General features: G+C 40.9%; 1 protein-coding gene across 2 annotated transcripts in view; it reads left to right on the top strand.

Moving 5' to 3' along the window:
• LOC108702627 (cadherin-4) overlaps positions 1-15,365 on the top strand; it is a 459,604-nt gene that overhangs the window by 377,769 nt on the left and 66,470 nt on the right. For both annotated transcript variants that reach the window (XM_018238223.2, XM_018238222.2), the window contains one exon: positions 8,300-8,529. In XM_018238223.2, the coding sequence (XP_018093712.1) occupies positions 8,300-8,529 (230 nt within the window). The remainder of the gene's footprint in view (positions 1-8,299; positions 8,530-15,365) is intronic.

The following is a 15,365-nucleotide window of genomic DNA, read 5'->3' as shown; positions in this document are numbered from 1 at the left end:
CCTGACCTTTTCAGTGAATTTTAATTCTACATCGCAAAGTAAAATGTCATCAAAATTTTATAGCATTTTCTCACTTGGGTGAAATATATCATCACCACTTCTCTGAGGAACCACACGGCCAGGAGTATAATTAGTTTCCTCTATGAATGTGGGGTCACGCTGTGTCTTTTCAGAAAGAGACATGTCTATAGTGGGGCCCAGTCTTTTGTAGCGCCAAACAGAGCAATAGGTTAATATAGGAAAACCTGACTAATATCTCTATCTGCAACCTGGATGTACTGTCACCTGTATTAGCAGATATAATGGCAAGGGATTGTTGCTGCATAGCAGGTATAGTAGGGAGAGATGGTGCCTATAGTAAAAGTGGATAATAGTCTCTGGGAAGGGAGTATGACTGTGGGATAGCAGGTATAGTAGGGAGAGATGGTGTCTATAGTAACAGTGGATAATAGTCTCTGGGAAGGGAGTGTGACTGGGATAGCAGGTATAGTAGGGAGAGATGGTGCCTATAGTAACAGTGGATAATAGTCTCTGGGAAGGGAGTGTGACTGTGGGATAGCAGGTATAGTAGGGAGAGATGATGTCTATAGTAACAGTGGATAATAGTCTCTGGGAAGGGAGTGTGGCTGTGGGATAGCAGGTATAGTAGGGAGAGATGGTGCCTATAGTAACAGTGGATAATAGTCTCTGGGAAGGGAGTGTGACTGTGGGATAGCAGGTATAGTAGGGAGAGATGGTGCCTATAGTAAGAGTAGATAATAGTCTCTGGGAAGGGAGTGTGACTGTGGGATAGCAGGTATAGTAGGGAGAGATGGTGCCTATAGTAACAGTGGGATAATAGTCTCTGGGAAGGGAGTGTGACTGTGGGATAGCAGGTATAGTAGGGAGAGATGGTGTCTATAGTAACAGTGGATAATAGTCTCTGGGAAGGAATTGTGGCCAGTGAACATCATTTCCATACAAAGCTATATTTATAACGTTAGGTAATTACTGCTTTGCGGTTTGCTGTTAGATGATACAGTAAGAGCTTATGGAATCCACTCCTTCTTTAACAGATATACAGTCCCTTTTAAAGGACAAGGAAAGTTAAAATTAGGCTAGAAATGTTATACATGATGTTTTGGGCTTCTGTACCAGCCCAAGGCAACCACATCCCTTTGGCAGTAATGATCTATGATTTCTAAGATGCCCCAGCAGCTCCCCATCTTCTTTTCTGCTGATTCACTGCACATGCTCTGTGCTGCTGTCACTTACTGAGCTTAGGGACCCACTCACAATATACAGTACACATAGAATAGAAATGTCACAATATAAGGCTGATTAGTCATTAATACAGATAATTACTACATGGCAGCACAGAAACCAGTGCAATTAGAATCAGAATTTAATAATCAGCAAACCTGTAGCATCATCTTATATTACAGACCAACCTCATTTTCTGCTGGATAATTAGTGACGAGCCCTAAGCTTAGCTTCTCAACAGCTGCTCAGAGCCCACTGAGCATGTGAGTGTCACAGACACTTTCCAAGATGGTGACCCCCTGTGACAAGTTTGAAGTCCTGGATCATTGCTGCTATTGACAAGCTGAAACTTTAGCCTCGTGCAATAAGTTCAGTATATAAAACATGGCATTTTTAGCTATATTCATTCTTAGAGTTTAGTTCTCCTTTAAATCAACTCTGCTGGCAAGAAGCAACAAGGATTAAATCAGCAGAACTCCATCTAAAAAGTTTTTAAAAGATTTACTGAAACTTGGTCAATATTCTGGGACCAAATTGATTCTAGCTTCAAGCTACGTATTCTGGGTTTGTTACAATTATAATTCTCTTATAGTGGTTAATCTGATGTGCCCATAAAATGTCGTTTTAATTCCTTGTTGTATGATCGGAACAATTAAGATTCTGTGCTTTAATTTACTAGTTTGTAATCTAGTAAATGGTTTTAGGCGGTAGATTTTAGTTTTCTTTCTGTACATTTAGCCACAACAAGTTGTATAGTGTGCCTCATTGCATGACTTTGTTCTTTGGTGCGTGTTTATTATGAAAAACAAAAACATTTAAAAATGAAAAAAATTTAATTTTTTAAAGTGGTCAAGGTGTGGTGCGGTGCACTGGTGAAACCGCTGTGTTAGTTTCGGGAACTCTGCTGCTGTTGGTGTAGATAAGCTGCTGTGTAGCAATAGGGGCAGCCATTCACAGGAGAAAAGGCTCAGGTTACACAGCAGATAGCAGATAAACTCTGTTATCCACTATTTATCCTGTGCCATATAGCCTTTTTTCAATTTCTGCCATTGATACACAGCAGCTTGTTTGTATGAACTGTAGTAGTGTTTCTGGTGTAATCCGTTTTGCCAGTGCATGGCATTTTTATTGCTTCAAAACACTTTTTTCTGGCGTTACTGTTCCTTTAATTCAGTCTAAAGAGCTATGCAATTGTTATAACAATATATCAATTCAGTATATCTCCCTCTCATCTCCAGAGATATCTATTCCTGCCTTTAAGAATTATTCAACCAAAACATATTTCCGTCTCCACGTTTTTATTCCAGACGCATCTTTGATATATCCTCTCTTTTTCTCACCCATCGTTTCGCTGCCTGGTTATTATACACTTTTTTAGTAATTAAAAATGAAGAGGTTAAGGGTTTAAGCCCAATAGACTGCTAATGAGTTCAGCAGCAAATATCTTGAGTTGTCAGGTTTTTTTTTTCCTTTCTTGCTAATCGTTCCACTCATTGTTTATCAGTCTGTTTATACTTATGAGCAGAGCTATTAGTGGTGCTGGGACAGCTGGTGTTGGTGAACAAGTGTTACTGTTACCATGTTTCTCTACTGCTTCCACATGACCTACTGTCTCTATCTATCTATCTATATATACAGATATATATATATATATATATATATATATATATATATATATATATATATTTTGATGTCATCAGTTATAAACGGTGAGTTCTGATGTCATTTCTGTCACATGACTCACTAAAATTTGTGTATTATAATAAAGTACCCCCAGTTGCAAAATATGACGATATTAGAAGTTACCGAGGAGTTTCATCACCTGTATAAAAACACTGGGCCTTCAGCCTCATGTGTTTATATGGTCATGAAACTACTCGGTAACTTATAATATCCTTATCTTTTACAACAGGGGGTGCTTTATTCACTATATATATATAATATAATTATACTATATTATATTAAGCACTACAGGTATGAGATCTGTTAAGCACTACAGGTATGAGATCTGTTATCTGGAAACCAGTTATCCAGAAAGCTCAGAATTACAGAAAGCCCGTCTCCCATACACTCTATTTTATTGAAATAATCAAATAATTTTTAAAGGAAAGGCCTTTTAAAAGTCAGGCACCCCAAGTAATTATATATACTTACCTCACTCCCCTGGCCTGTGCTCCTATAAGGAGAAAACCGCACCCGTCCAGGGTTCTTCCGGCGAGCACCAAAAAAGGCCTTTCCTTCTCCTTTTATTTATTATTTGAGTTTATATCTAGTATAGGTCAATCTAAAAACAGCTGGACTTGCTGAGTAATCAATGAAGACGTTTCACTACTCATCCGAGCAGCTTCTTCAGTTCAACTGACTGGTGTGGGGGAAGTTCTCGGCATATAAACTCTTACAATGTGCCATTGTAAATGGATTAGTGGAACTCTTCAAAGAGGTGACATCTGAAGAAACTCACAGAGGTGTTGATTCTGTGTAGTTACTGTGATAAGATTATCCAATGTGTCATGCAACTCCTAGATACAGGTGTTACTTGTGAGAGTTGCATGAATGGATGTGTGAAGTGTTCTGAATCCGCCGGGGTACAGATGTTAGAACAGCATTGTATGTAGCAGACAGGTGGTGTCGAAGGCCCCCACCTCTGTTCAGGGATGGTTTCTCCACCTTGACATGAATCGCCTCTTTCACGCCTCATTCAAACCAGCGATCTTCTTTATCCAAGATTTGGACCTTGCTGTCTTCAAAAGAGTGTCCCTTGTCTTTTAAGTGTAGAAAGACAGCTGAGTTTTGCCCTGTAGAGTTCTCCCTCCTGTGCTGAGCCATAGTCATTTGAGTTTATGTTTACATGATTTACTAGTAGACTTAAGGTATGAAGATCAAAATTACGGAAAGATCAAAATTACGGAAAGATTTATCTTTGGAGAATTTAACCCCATAACTTATTTTCCCCTGCGCAGGTCCTTCTGCCCCCTGCCAAACAGCATCCATATGGAAATGAGTAGGGAGAGGCTGGTTTACCTTTAAATCTTGGCACACAGTCATTTTTGATGTCTTAAAAAGGGCATATAAAGGCAAAAAAATAAAATCCCATTTTTACTTTCTTTAATGGAAAATAAACTTATCTTCAATATACTTTAATTAAAAAATGTGTACCGTATTTATAAGAAACCTGACTGTATGCAGTGAAATTCTCCCTTCATTTACTGCTGTGGATAGGAATTGTCAGACGGTCCCTAACTGCTCTGCAGGGAAACAATCATACTTATGAACAGCAGGGGGAGCCCCCGCCTTACTTCCCAGCCATGCAGAACTCAAGCAGCTTTGTTTGTTTCCCTGTAGAGCAGTCGGCGACTGTGTACAGATTTGTATTCTATTTTATTTTTGCCTTTACATCCCCTTTACTGTTTCCAACTCCAGCTACAGGGGACAAAGATCATGGAGCCAGATTTAAGAAGATAAACTGGGATTCTATTTGGAGGATTATTTTGCTGCAGCCACTGGTTCTGCAGAGTTGGAGAAAGTTTGTATTAAACAATACAAAAACTATAAAATCCACATTAGATTACATGACAACACAGGACCCAGTGCAGTCTGTATATTCTGATTATTAATCAGTCTTGCTGTATCCGCTTCTGGCAGATATTTGACTTATGCTGTGTGATAATTTATGATGATCCCTAAGCAGCCCAGACCACACGGAGCATGTGCACAGTCTTGGTCTTGCAAAGATGTGTAACAAAGTAACAAGATGGTGACCGCCTGTGGCCAACATTAAAAGCATAAATCATTTGTTTGATTAGGCTTGTGGTGCAGTAATGTCATGTTTATGTTTAGTATACAAAATACAGCATTTCTAGCCTTATTCTATTTTAGAATTTACTTCCCCTTTAAAGATGTAATCACCAATCATCAGTCCTAACTGTATTCAGTTGCCCAGTGGGGGTTTTTTTTTTTATCTGTGCTAAGAATAATTGATACAGTGTAATCCCATCATCTCTCCATCACAAAACATTAAAAAATAAAAGATATTTCAGTTAAAATATGCATGAGGCCGCGAGGTGTTTGTTTAACTGCAGATTCTTCTCAAGGGCAGATTTACCTCCTGACCTTGGTGTAAACATTGGCTTTTATATTAAGTCTGATTTGAATATGACAGCAAGTTCCGACTGCTGGTGTTTAGCACATCTAGGGGAAATATTTGTGCGCACGAGATGCAGGGATAAAGTTCTGGGCACACAATAATAAGATATTCATTCCTAATGTATTGTTTTAGGGAAATAATATGGCACCTTCTTCCCATATGTATAAATACAAATATACAGAGAAGGAATGTTCTGGGCACACAATAAGCTATACCCTCATACTGTACTGTCTAAGGGAAACAATATGGCACCTCCTTCCCATATGTATAAATACAAATATACAGAGAAGGAATGTTCTGGGCACACAATAAGCTATACCCTCATACTGTACTGTCTAAGGGAAACAATATGGCACCTCCTTCCCATATGTATAAATACAAATATACAGAGAAGAAATGTTCTGGGCACACAATAAACTATACCCTCATACTGTACTGTCTAAGGGAAACAATATGGCACCTCCTTCCCATATGTATAAATACAAATATACAGAGAAGGAATGGTTCTTTGTATGCAAAAGTCCCTCTAACAGGCAGCAGGAGATAGGGAGGGAGTTTCTAGGAATACACTGTATAAAACCTATAGAGGATATTCTTTCCCTTTAATAATACCCAACGTTAAATTAAATTGTATATGTCTTTGCACAGCGCTTTGATGAAATCACAAAATCCTAAACACAAAAGACTCCTCTGCGTGCCAGGAACCCATGAAAACCTAAGGTCACTCAGTAATTACGCCCTCTGATCACAATGTGCGGCCCCTGCTTGACCAACACCTCACCCTATTAACGGAGAACAGGACACTGCGGTTGGTCGTTACTATGTGTAAGAGGACAGTGAGCATTTGTTTTGAGCCGGGAGCATGACAGCAATTACACTGACTTTGTTTTGCACAGGAACCAAATTATTATGCCGAGGTTCAGGATTAATAGGGTAGTTAAACTAGGAGTGGTAGGTCGTCGAAGAATGCCTTCCCAGTAGAGGTGGTACACGGAACTGCAACTTTAGATTTCATTTTATTTCTCTGTTGGTTTCGGAGAGTTTTCTGGCAAGAATGAAACAAAGAAAATTTGGGAGGTGGAGGGAATTAAGAATTAAAGGGGAACTCAAACAAACATTTTTTGTACATAACTAATTTTCCTATGTTCAAAGGGTAAATGCAATTGCTATTGTAAGCAGTGTCTTCCCATCCCTTTCTGTTAAGCACTTCTATTGGTTTAGAAGTCAGAACCAGCAGGGCAGATCATATAAACATTGAGAAATCAGAATAAGCAGGGCAGATCATATAAACATTTAACTCCAAATAATTAGGGGAATGCAAGCAACAAAATCAGACCCCAACTGGCCCTGTGCTATATATAGCAGTAGCCTTAGATTTTCTTATTTGCTGAAAGTTGCCCAAACCCCCATGGAAGCCGTCTATTGTCTACTACTATACCCAGGTCTGGGAGAGAAACAACTCTTCCATTCTCATTGGGAAAAAAGACCTTTCAGTAATGTGTGCTGAAACCTTGACAGGATTATTTTGTGTCCTCGGAAAGATCTATTGTCCACTAGGGAACCAGAGTTTTTATACTTTGTGCGCCTGTTCCCCTCCAAACAGTACGATTTATCATTAGAATCCTCCATTTCCTTAATTGCCCCCATTCTGTGAGCTCCAGACCAGAATGTGAGTTGGGGGCGTATGCTGGTCACTGATCCAAATGAAACTGCCAGCTCAACATTTCAGCACCATGGAGAGCTCTGCCTTACTATGGAGAATTCTACCACTTAGCTGATCTAACGTATCCACCTTCCCATTAATCTCTCCAAGACCTGGCAATATAATAATAGGGGGCTGCTGGCAGAGATCTGGGGGGGGGGGTGAGAAAGCATTTCTTGCTATTCCAAAGGTAACGTGGGATTCAGGACGGAGAACCTGCAATTTATTACAGAAAAAAGTGCCTATTTGCATTGTTTTGCATCTCCCCTTGAATAAATGCTAATTAAGTCAAGCATTGGCAGACAGTGAAATTGCTGAGAAATGAAGCCGCCGGCAATAAAGGAGCCATTTCTCCTGTTTGTATAAAATGCTGGGGAACTTTATCTGTGACGGTTTTTTCACTTTCCCCTCGAGAAAGTGACACTTGCTCAATTCGGTGGTTGATTTAGCTGCGCGATGGTGACACATCCCTCCCTGCGTGCATGCATTAATGTTTCCTAATGTGCCTTTAATAAATATTCATCCAGAAGAGCTAGCCCTTAATGGGGGTGGTGATGTAATAGTCATTGCTGCTAGATGCTTTCCATTAATGCAGTTAGATCAGCCCTTGGGACTGTGAGCATAGGTGTCCCCTGTTTGTGGGGTCCTGGCGGAGCAGCAGCTGTATAGAAGAACGCTGCAAAGATATTGGTCTTTTTTCAATCTTAGCTACTAGGCAACTTTATATTTTCTGGCAGTAATGGATAGCAAGCACAAGTTTATATCATATCCAACCAATAGATGGCATTTTATTTCAGCACTTCAGTCCATACCAGGGAATGAAGGAACTATCCATAGTGCAGCTAGGGCCACCATTAGAAATCATGGGGCCCATACTATGAAGGTAGCTGGGCCCACCCCCCAGGAGACCCCAATTATTGGCCCACTGGTCACCTAGGCAGATGGCCCTGCCAATAAGTAGAATGGAGCCCCACTGAAAAAAAATAATCTCTCTATAGAGTAGGGTTAGAGTAATATTATCTGTGTATAGAGGGCAGGAGTATAGTAAAATGATCTGTGTATAGTGTAGGGATAGATTGAGAACATCTATGTATGTATAGAGAGTAAGGGTAGAGTAAATAATACTTGTGTATAGAAAGTAGGGATAGAGTAATATTTGAATATTGTCAGGGTAGATTCTGCCTTACACCAAATTCTTTTTTGTCTTCCAGTGAAATTCAACGGCTGCAGTTCGGGAGCACAGGGCATTTGGTACGAAACCAATAACCCGGATTTTAAAGTTGGTGCAGATGGGGCAGTGTACACGGCACGAGAGGTGCAGATCCCAGCCAAGCAAGCCAAGTTTATTGTGGCAGCTTGGGATCATGAAACCCCAGAGAAATGGGAAGCTGCCATCCAACTCTTCGTGGAAGAGACGCCGCTCAACCAAAGCCAATATCAGGTACTAGTTTTACTCTACTCACAGAAGTGTGCAGGGGACCTATTAAAAATAGATACACCGAGCAAATGCCATTCTCAACCAACCCAAATCTTCCAGTGCCGCCTCCCTTTGACTTCAGTGGAGATGTGCCATAGCTTTAAAGTATACATTGCCTTATACTGGGAGGGAGAATGTTAGGTGTAATTACTTAAGTCCTAAAATTATGTACTCTTAAAATATACATTTTCATGGGGGGTGCCATATTGTTTCTCTATGAAGGTATAAGTTACTGTGTGCCCAGAACATTCCTTCTCTGTATAATTGTATTTTTACATATGGGAGGAGGGAGATGCCATAATGTTTCCCTAGGCTTAGACAGTACAGTATAACTGATTGTGTGCCCAGAACATTATTGTATTTGTGCATACGTATTGGAGATGCCATGTTGTTTTCCTAGTTTCATAGGTTAATGCTCTCCCCGGCATGTGCTGCCGATTTATTTAATTTGCCCCGTTATCCTGGCCCCACACAGACAGTACATTTCTCCAGAATGAGCAGTATTTGCTTTGCCTTTAAATTGCTGCAGGTTCCCCTCCTTTTGCTGATTCAATTAGAATATACATGTGTTGCCCACTGGAGAGCCCTGGTTTCCAGGAGGACCTTCTGGTGCCGATACTATTGACACCTCCCGTTTTCACTCACATACCCTTGTTCCCTATAAGGCTGACAAGCATCTGGGACCCCCAGGAAAGGTTTCAGCAGAGGATATAGAGGGGCACTTGTCAGGCCCTAGTTTTTATTAAAGCAAAGAAGGAGAGGGGGTGTTCTGGTGTCATTCTGGAAAGTCAAGGATTTCCTCCTTGTACTGAATCTTGAAGAAATGTTAGTATTGCTAACTCACTTGAACCGGACTCTTCTAAAGGTACTAACCCCTCATTACCAAATAATACTCGTCTAGAACAGTGATCCCCAACCAGTAACTTGTGTGCAACATGTTGCTCTCCAACCCCTTGGATGTTGCTTCCAGTGGCCTCAAAGCAGGAGCTTATTTTTGAATTCCAGGCTTGGAGGCAAGTTTTGGTTGTATAAAAACCAGATGCACTGCCAAACAGAGCCTCAATGTAGGTTGACAATCCACATAGGGGCTACCAAATGGCCAATCACAGCACTTATTTGGCACCCCAAAAACATTTTCCAGGCTAGTGTTGCTCCCCAACCCCTTTTACTTCTGAATGTTGCTCATGGGTCGAAAGGTTGGGGATCCCTGCCCTAGAGGTACTTTACCCCTCTGCTTCTAGCAGTATATGCCCCCATGCCCTCATTTATTACCCTCTCCATGTCTAAGGGCTCATACTCACCAGTGTTTTTCCCTGTGATCCCATGTGTTCAGTTTAAATGGGTTGAACAGCAAGAGATCACAGGCCCAGATGCAGCCAACTCTTCCTTATGACACATGTAAACGCATTACTACTTCTATGTCTAAAGAGATTAAAGGGTTGTTCACCTTTGAATTAACTTTAAGTATGATGTAGAGAGTTAGACAAATTGCAATTGATTCAGTTTTTATTATTTATGTTTTTTGAGTTATTTAGCTTTTTATTCAGCAGCTCTCCACTTTGCAGTTTCAACAGTGTGGTTGCTAAGGTCCACATTATCCTAGCAGCCATACTCTCATTTGACTAAGAGACTGGCATATGAATAGGAGAGGCCTGAATAGAAAGGTGAGTATTCAAAAGTAGCAATAACAACATATTTGTAGCCTTACAGAGCGTTTGTTTTTTTAGATGGGGTCAGAGACTCCGATTTGAAAGACGTAAAGAAAAAGGCAAGCAATTAAAAAAAAAAAAAAAAATGAAGCCCAATGGAAAAGTTGCTTAGAAGTAGTAGAAATATAACATACTTAAAGTTAACTTAAAGGTGAACCATCCCTTTTAAGGTATGAACCCTTTAACCAAGCTGTTAATCGATCTGTCTTTAAAGATATTAACCGTTCAATATTTTAAAGCATAACCTCTAGCTTCTCAAGGTGTTAACCCACTTTAATATCCCTTCCACTTCTATAGATATTAGCCCTCCTTCCTATATGTTGCCGATACAATTTGAAAATGAGTGGGCTACTTTGCAGGATTTGAATGGGCTACTTTGCAGGATTTGAATTGTGATATCACATATGGCTAATATTACATCATCTCCTTGACATCACCAACCTCCCTTTCCTTGTCCTGAGTAGAACATTAGAACGGTGGGTCATAGCCCTGAACATTCTGATACAACATTATTGTAACCATTATATAGTGTTGTCCTGTTACAGGGATTTTTATTCATTTCTATGACTCATTGCCCAGTGGAGCTTACATTCTAATTTTGCCAATACACACACTAGGGTCAGTTTTATAAGTACTTGCCTGTATGCAAAAAAAAAAACCCAAATACCTCTCTCCAAGTGTGCGCCTGGGGCCCTGTACTCTGTGCTGCCTCATTGGAAAGAAATTTTATTTCCCAGGTAGGAGGAAATCATGAGTGATGCCATTTGTGTTTACTGACATTTAATGAAGTCACAATCTATTGCCCCTGCTCCAAACTGATCCCTCTGTGGCCCTAATCTGGGAACATACAGTATTTTGCTTTGATTTGCTGATTTAATTACGGAATTGGTCCATTGTGTAATTGTACCGTCCCTGAAAGGGGAATTGTAATTTTATATAACGACCTGTTAATCAAATGTTCTGCTCAATGCACGCAGCCTGATAAAAGTCATGCATCCCTGCATTCCGCTAGTCACCAGAAGTTGGTGGGTGTCCCTGGGTACAACATGAAGCTGTAACTGAATTACCCAAGTAGGGGCCCTCAGGCTGTAGAGGTGCTTGGGTGACTGACCCATTGGCCCATATTTGTTATTAGATTTATACTGAGCCCCTGCACATGAAACATGTAACACTTTACACACCAGCATTAAATTTGATGCCTACTGGTTTACAGGTCAGACTATTTGGTTTAAAATACAGTTTCTGCTACTGTTGGCATCTTGCTCATGCGGTGAGTCCCAGACTAACAGTAGAAGCCTGTGGCTGAAAACATGAGGCCAAGGCAGAGTTGCTCCTGCCATGAATCAAGGTGAGAATATTTCTCCACCATTCCTACTACCCCTGGGCTGCTCTCCATTGGCTGATCAGGCGGAGGGGGCAGTAAGCCACACTTCCCAACATTATGGAAATAGAAAGAGGGGCAAAAATAATCGCTGTGCTACATGCAACAATTTTGTTATGTGGCCACACCCCCTAATTACCATGTTAATTTTACAAAATTTGGCAGGTTATGAAAATGTGAACACATTTGTGTTTTTTTTCAGTTATTACAGTTTTGCTAATGAAGGTGAATTGCCCTTTAAGAAGCTGTGAGTCTAAGTTCTCCCAAGAGACCTGCTTATCTTAAGTGTTACAATTACTTATTTGCTTATCTCAAAATTGTTACAAAATATCTTAGTGCACCTGGTGGCTGTTCTGGGCTCTCTGCCAAAAGCCAATTAAGTCAGAAACGTATCTTTTTCTGGCTGTTCATTGCAGGAGATGAAAGAGAAAGTCAGGACATTTCAATAACTGCGGGTTGAGCTGTCAAAAGCAGGACTGTCCTGCTCAAAATGGGACAGTAGGGAGGTATGGGTAAGGTTTAGTTTCAAAACGGAGTATAGGGATAGTGAAGGGCTAGAAAGTATGGGATAGTGTGGGTCAAGAAATTCTCAACCCACACCCAACCCAGCTGATCAAGACTTGCACCCAAACTGACCCACCCTTCCCCATTTACTTAGGTTCCTGTGCCCAACCCCCTCCTCTGATGTCACAAACGGGTGCGGCAGCATAAGGTTGCTACCTTTACGCGTCACAAAAAAAAAAGGGTCATTAGGCGTGTGGATGACGTGGGGGGGAGCAACTGATGACATCAAGTGGTAAGCCCGATGATGTCAGGGGCGGTGACATCAGGGGCAGGCCTGATGACGTGGCTGATCACCATGTCATTATTTTCAATGTCATGTCCCGATTTCCTAATTTGGTGATCCAGACAGGCACTTTACACCCCAGCCAGCCAATCTGAAAACTGTGCTGTCCGGGTGAAATCCAAACAGATGGCAACCCTAGGCAGCAAGCGTCCATAAATAGATGCAACCGAAGACGGAAGTGGGGAACGGTTAGGTTGCTGAATATTTTGTGTTATTGTCTGCCCGAACGTTCCCGACCCGCACATCACTAGAAGGGCCCACAGAGTTAGTTCCTTAGAGGCTGCAGTTTGTCTCTAACCAGTAGAGGGAGCTCTTGCTACTCTCAACCATAGACATCAATGCAAACGGACAAGCACAGATTATGGTCCTGCTCTGCCCAAATTATGCCACTCCCCCATTCCAGAAGAGTAGGAGACGGCGAGCAGCCCACAAGCAGGAAGTAATCATTTATAGCCCTAAATTTAAGTAAATACAGGAGAAAGCAGGGATATTGCCAGTGATACCTCTGAATGGTTATGCATATATAAATGACTAGGACTATTCAGATTGTCATGTTTATATTAAATGTTAAGAACTTGCACTGTGGAACACCTCACCAATCTAAAAAATCTGTTGCCTGCGTCACAAGAAATTAAGAATTTTCAACCAAACCCCAAGAGCTGACAATTAAATATGCTTGCCGATGCATGGAACGCGTGAGCAGAACATACAGACACAGCCTGCACTGCACAAACCATTCAAGCATCACTCTCCTACTCATCCCTCTGATTCATTTTTTTCCCAAAAAAAGCTTTTTTTTTTTGTAAAGCTATTGTCTTTCTCTCGTCTACGCCTACAAAACCGTCCTCTGAAAGCTTCCATGGCAACCAACGAGCACAGCGACAGACAGAACCCTCATTAACCAGTTTAAATATACATGACGCTGGCAGGCATTACACAAAACCATTTCTCAAAGGTGCAACGATGAGGTCTCGAATGAAAGGCGTATTTTTTTTTTTTTTTTTTTTTTACTGCTGCAGCGTTTAAAAAGGAGAGACCTAATTATTCATGTTAGTAAAACGGATCACATCGACAATCATCAGACCAAGCACATTATTTGTTCCTTAAACTATTATTTAAGCCGCAGCTAGAGGGAGAGAATGTAAACACTGGCTCTGTCAAGTGAAGAGCACACACCCCAAAATATTTGTCTCTGTCCCTATATATTAGGTATCTAGCGCAATCTCTATTTCTGTAGGGAAATGAGAGCAGAGCAGACAGTAACCCTTCCAACACTTTCCTCTTGTCTCTATCCTTATATATTAGACACCTATCTAGTGCTACCAATCCCTATTTCTGTAGAGAAATGAGAGCAGAGCAGGCAGTAACCCTTCCAACACTTTCCTCTTGTCTCTCTCCTTATATATTAGGCACCTATCTAGTGCTACCAATCCCTATTTCTGTATGAGAAATAAGAACAGAGCAGGCAGTAACCCTTCCAACACTTGTCTCTAGTTACACAGTGATGCAGTAATTCTTGTGATGATGTTGCACCGAGTTTTTTTGGGGAAGATTTAACAGGATTTCATTTAGCTAGAAAGCTGTATTGAGCCAAGAGTACAGAGTTCAAACAGAGTGTGATTCCTTTATCTTTATTAATAAGTTAATACACGATATTCATGAGTTCTGTAAGTTATACACACCAGGCAAATGGAACAGTGCAGTGCAGGAATCGGCGGGCTTTCTGGCATTAAGGAACAGATGAACCCTTTCAGTTTAAATGCTAGAAGAATCTAAATGGACAGGTGGAGGGGGATTCACATTGGGGCATATTGATCAAAGGAACATGCCCCTAAAGAAATAGGGATTGGTAGTACTAGATAGGTACCTAATATATAAGGACAGAGACAAGAGGAAAGTGTTGGAAGGGTTACTGTCTGCTCTGCTCTCATTTCCCTACAGAAATAGGGATTGGTAGCACTAGATAGGTGCCTAATATATAAGGACAGAGACAAGAGGAAAGTGTTGGAAGGGTTACTGTCTGCTCTCCTCTCATTTCCCTACAGAAATAGGGATTGGTAGCACTAGATAGGTACCTAATATATAAGGAGAGAGACAAGAGGAAAGTGTTGGAAGTGAGTGGCCGGGTTGTGTGAGCATTGCCTCTCAGTGACCCTCCCTCCCAGGCACAGGGGCCATTATGACTTTATCTGAGGCTATTACCTGCTAATTACTTTATGGGACACAATTGTGACTTGGGAAATTGGTCCGGTGACCTGGGCCGAGCTAATTTGATGGATCACAGAACAAAAATAGCTTAAAGGCATCCAAGTGTCTAATGTGCGCCCCCTCCCTCCTGGGCTCAAGGCAACGTTCTGTGTCCAAATGGGAAGCGCCATTTCCTCAAGGCCGATTGTAGGGCACAGGGAGTTACTAAAGATTTACCCAAGTGCCTACTGAGTTCTGTACAGTCAGAAAGGAAAAGGAATGCTACAAACTGACAGCACTGTGACTCGATATCACCCACTTATTACAATCCTTTTAGCAACAGAAAGGCTTTCACTTTTATGTTTTTAGCATGATACAGAGAGTGCTATCCTGAGACAATTTGCAATTGGGTTTCATTTTTTTTTTTATTATTTGTGCTATTTGAATTATTTAGTTTTTTATTCAGAAGCTCTACAGTTTGCAATCTTAGCAGTCCGGTTACTAGAGTCCAAATTTCCCTAGCAACATGCGCTGATTTGAATAAGAGACTGGGATCTGAATAGGAGAGAGGACCTGAATGGAAATAGGAGTAATTCAAAGTAGAAATAATACATTTGTAATTCAAAGTAGAAATAATACATTAATAGCCTTAAAGAGCATTTGTTTGTTTTTTTAG

This window comes from Xenopus laevis, chromosome 9_10S (assembly GCF_017654675.1).
Source record: "Xenopus laevis strain J_2021 chromosome 9_10S, Xenopus_laevis_v10.1, whole genome shotgun sequence".
Lineage (NCBI taxonomy): Eukaryota > Metazoa > Chordata > Amphibia > Anura > Pipidae > Xenopus > Xenopus laevis.
This window is presented reverse-complemented; position numbering and strand designations above follow the sequence as displayed.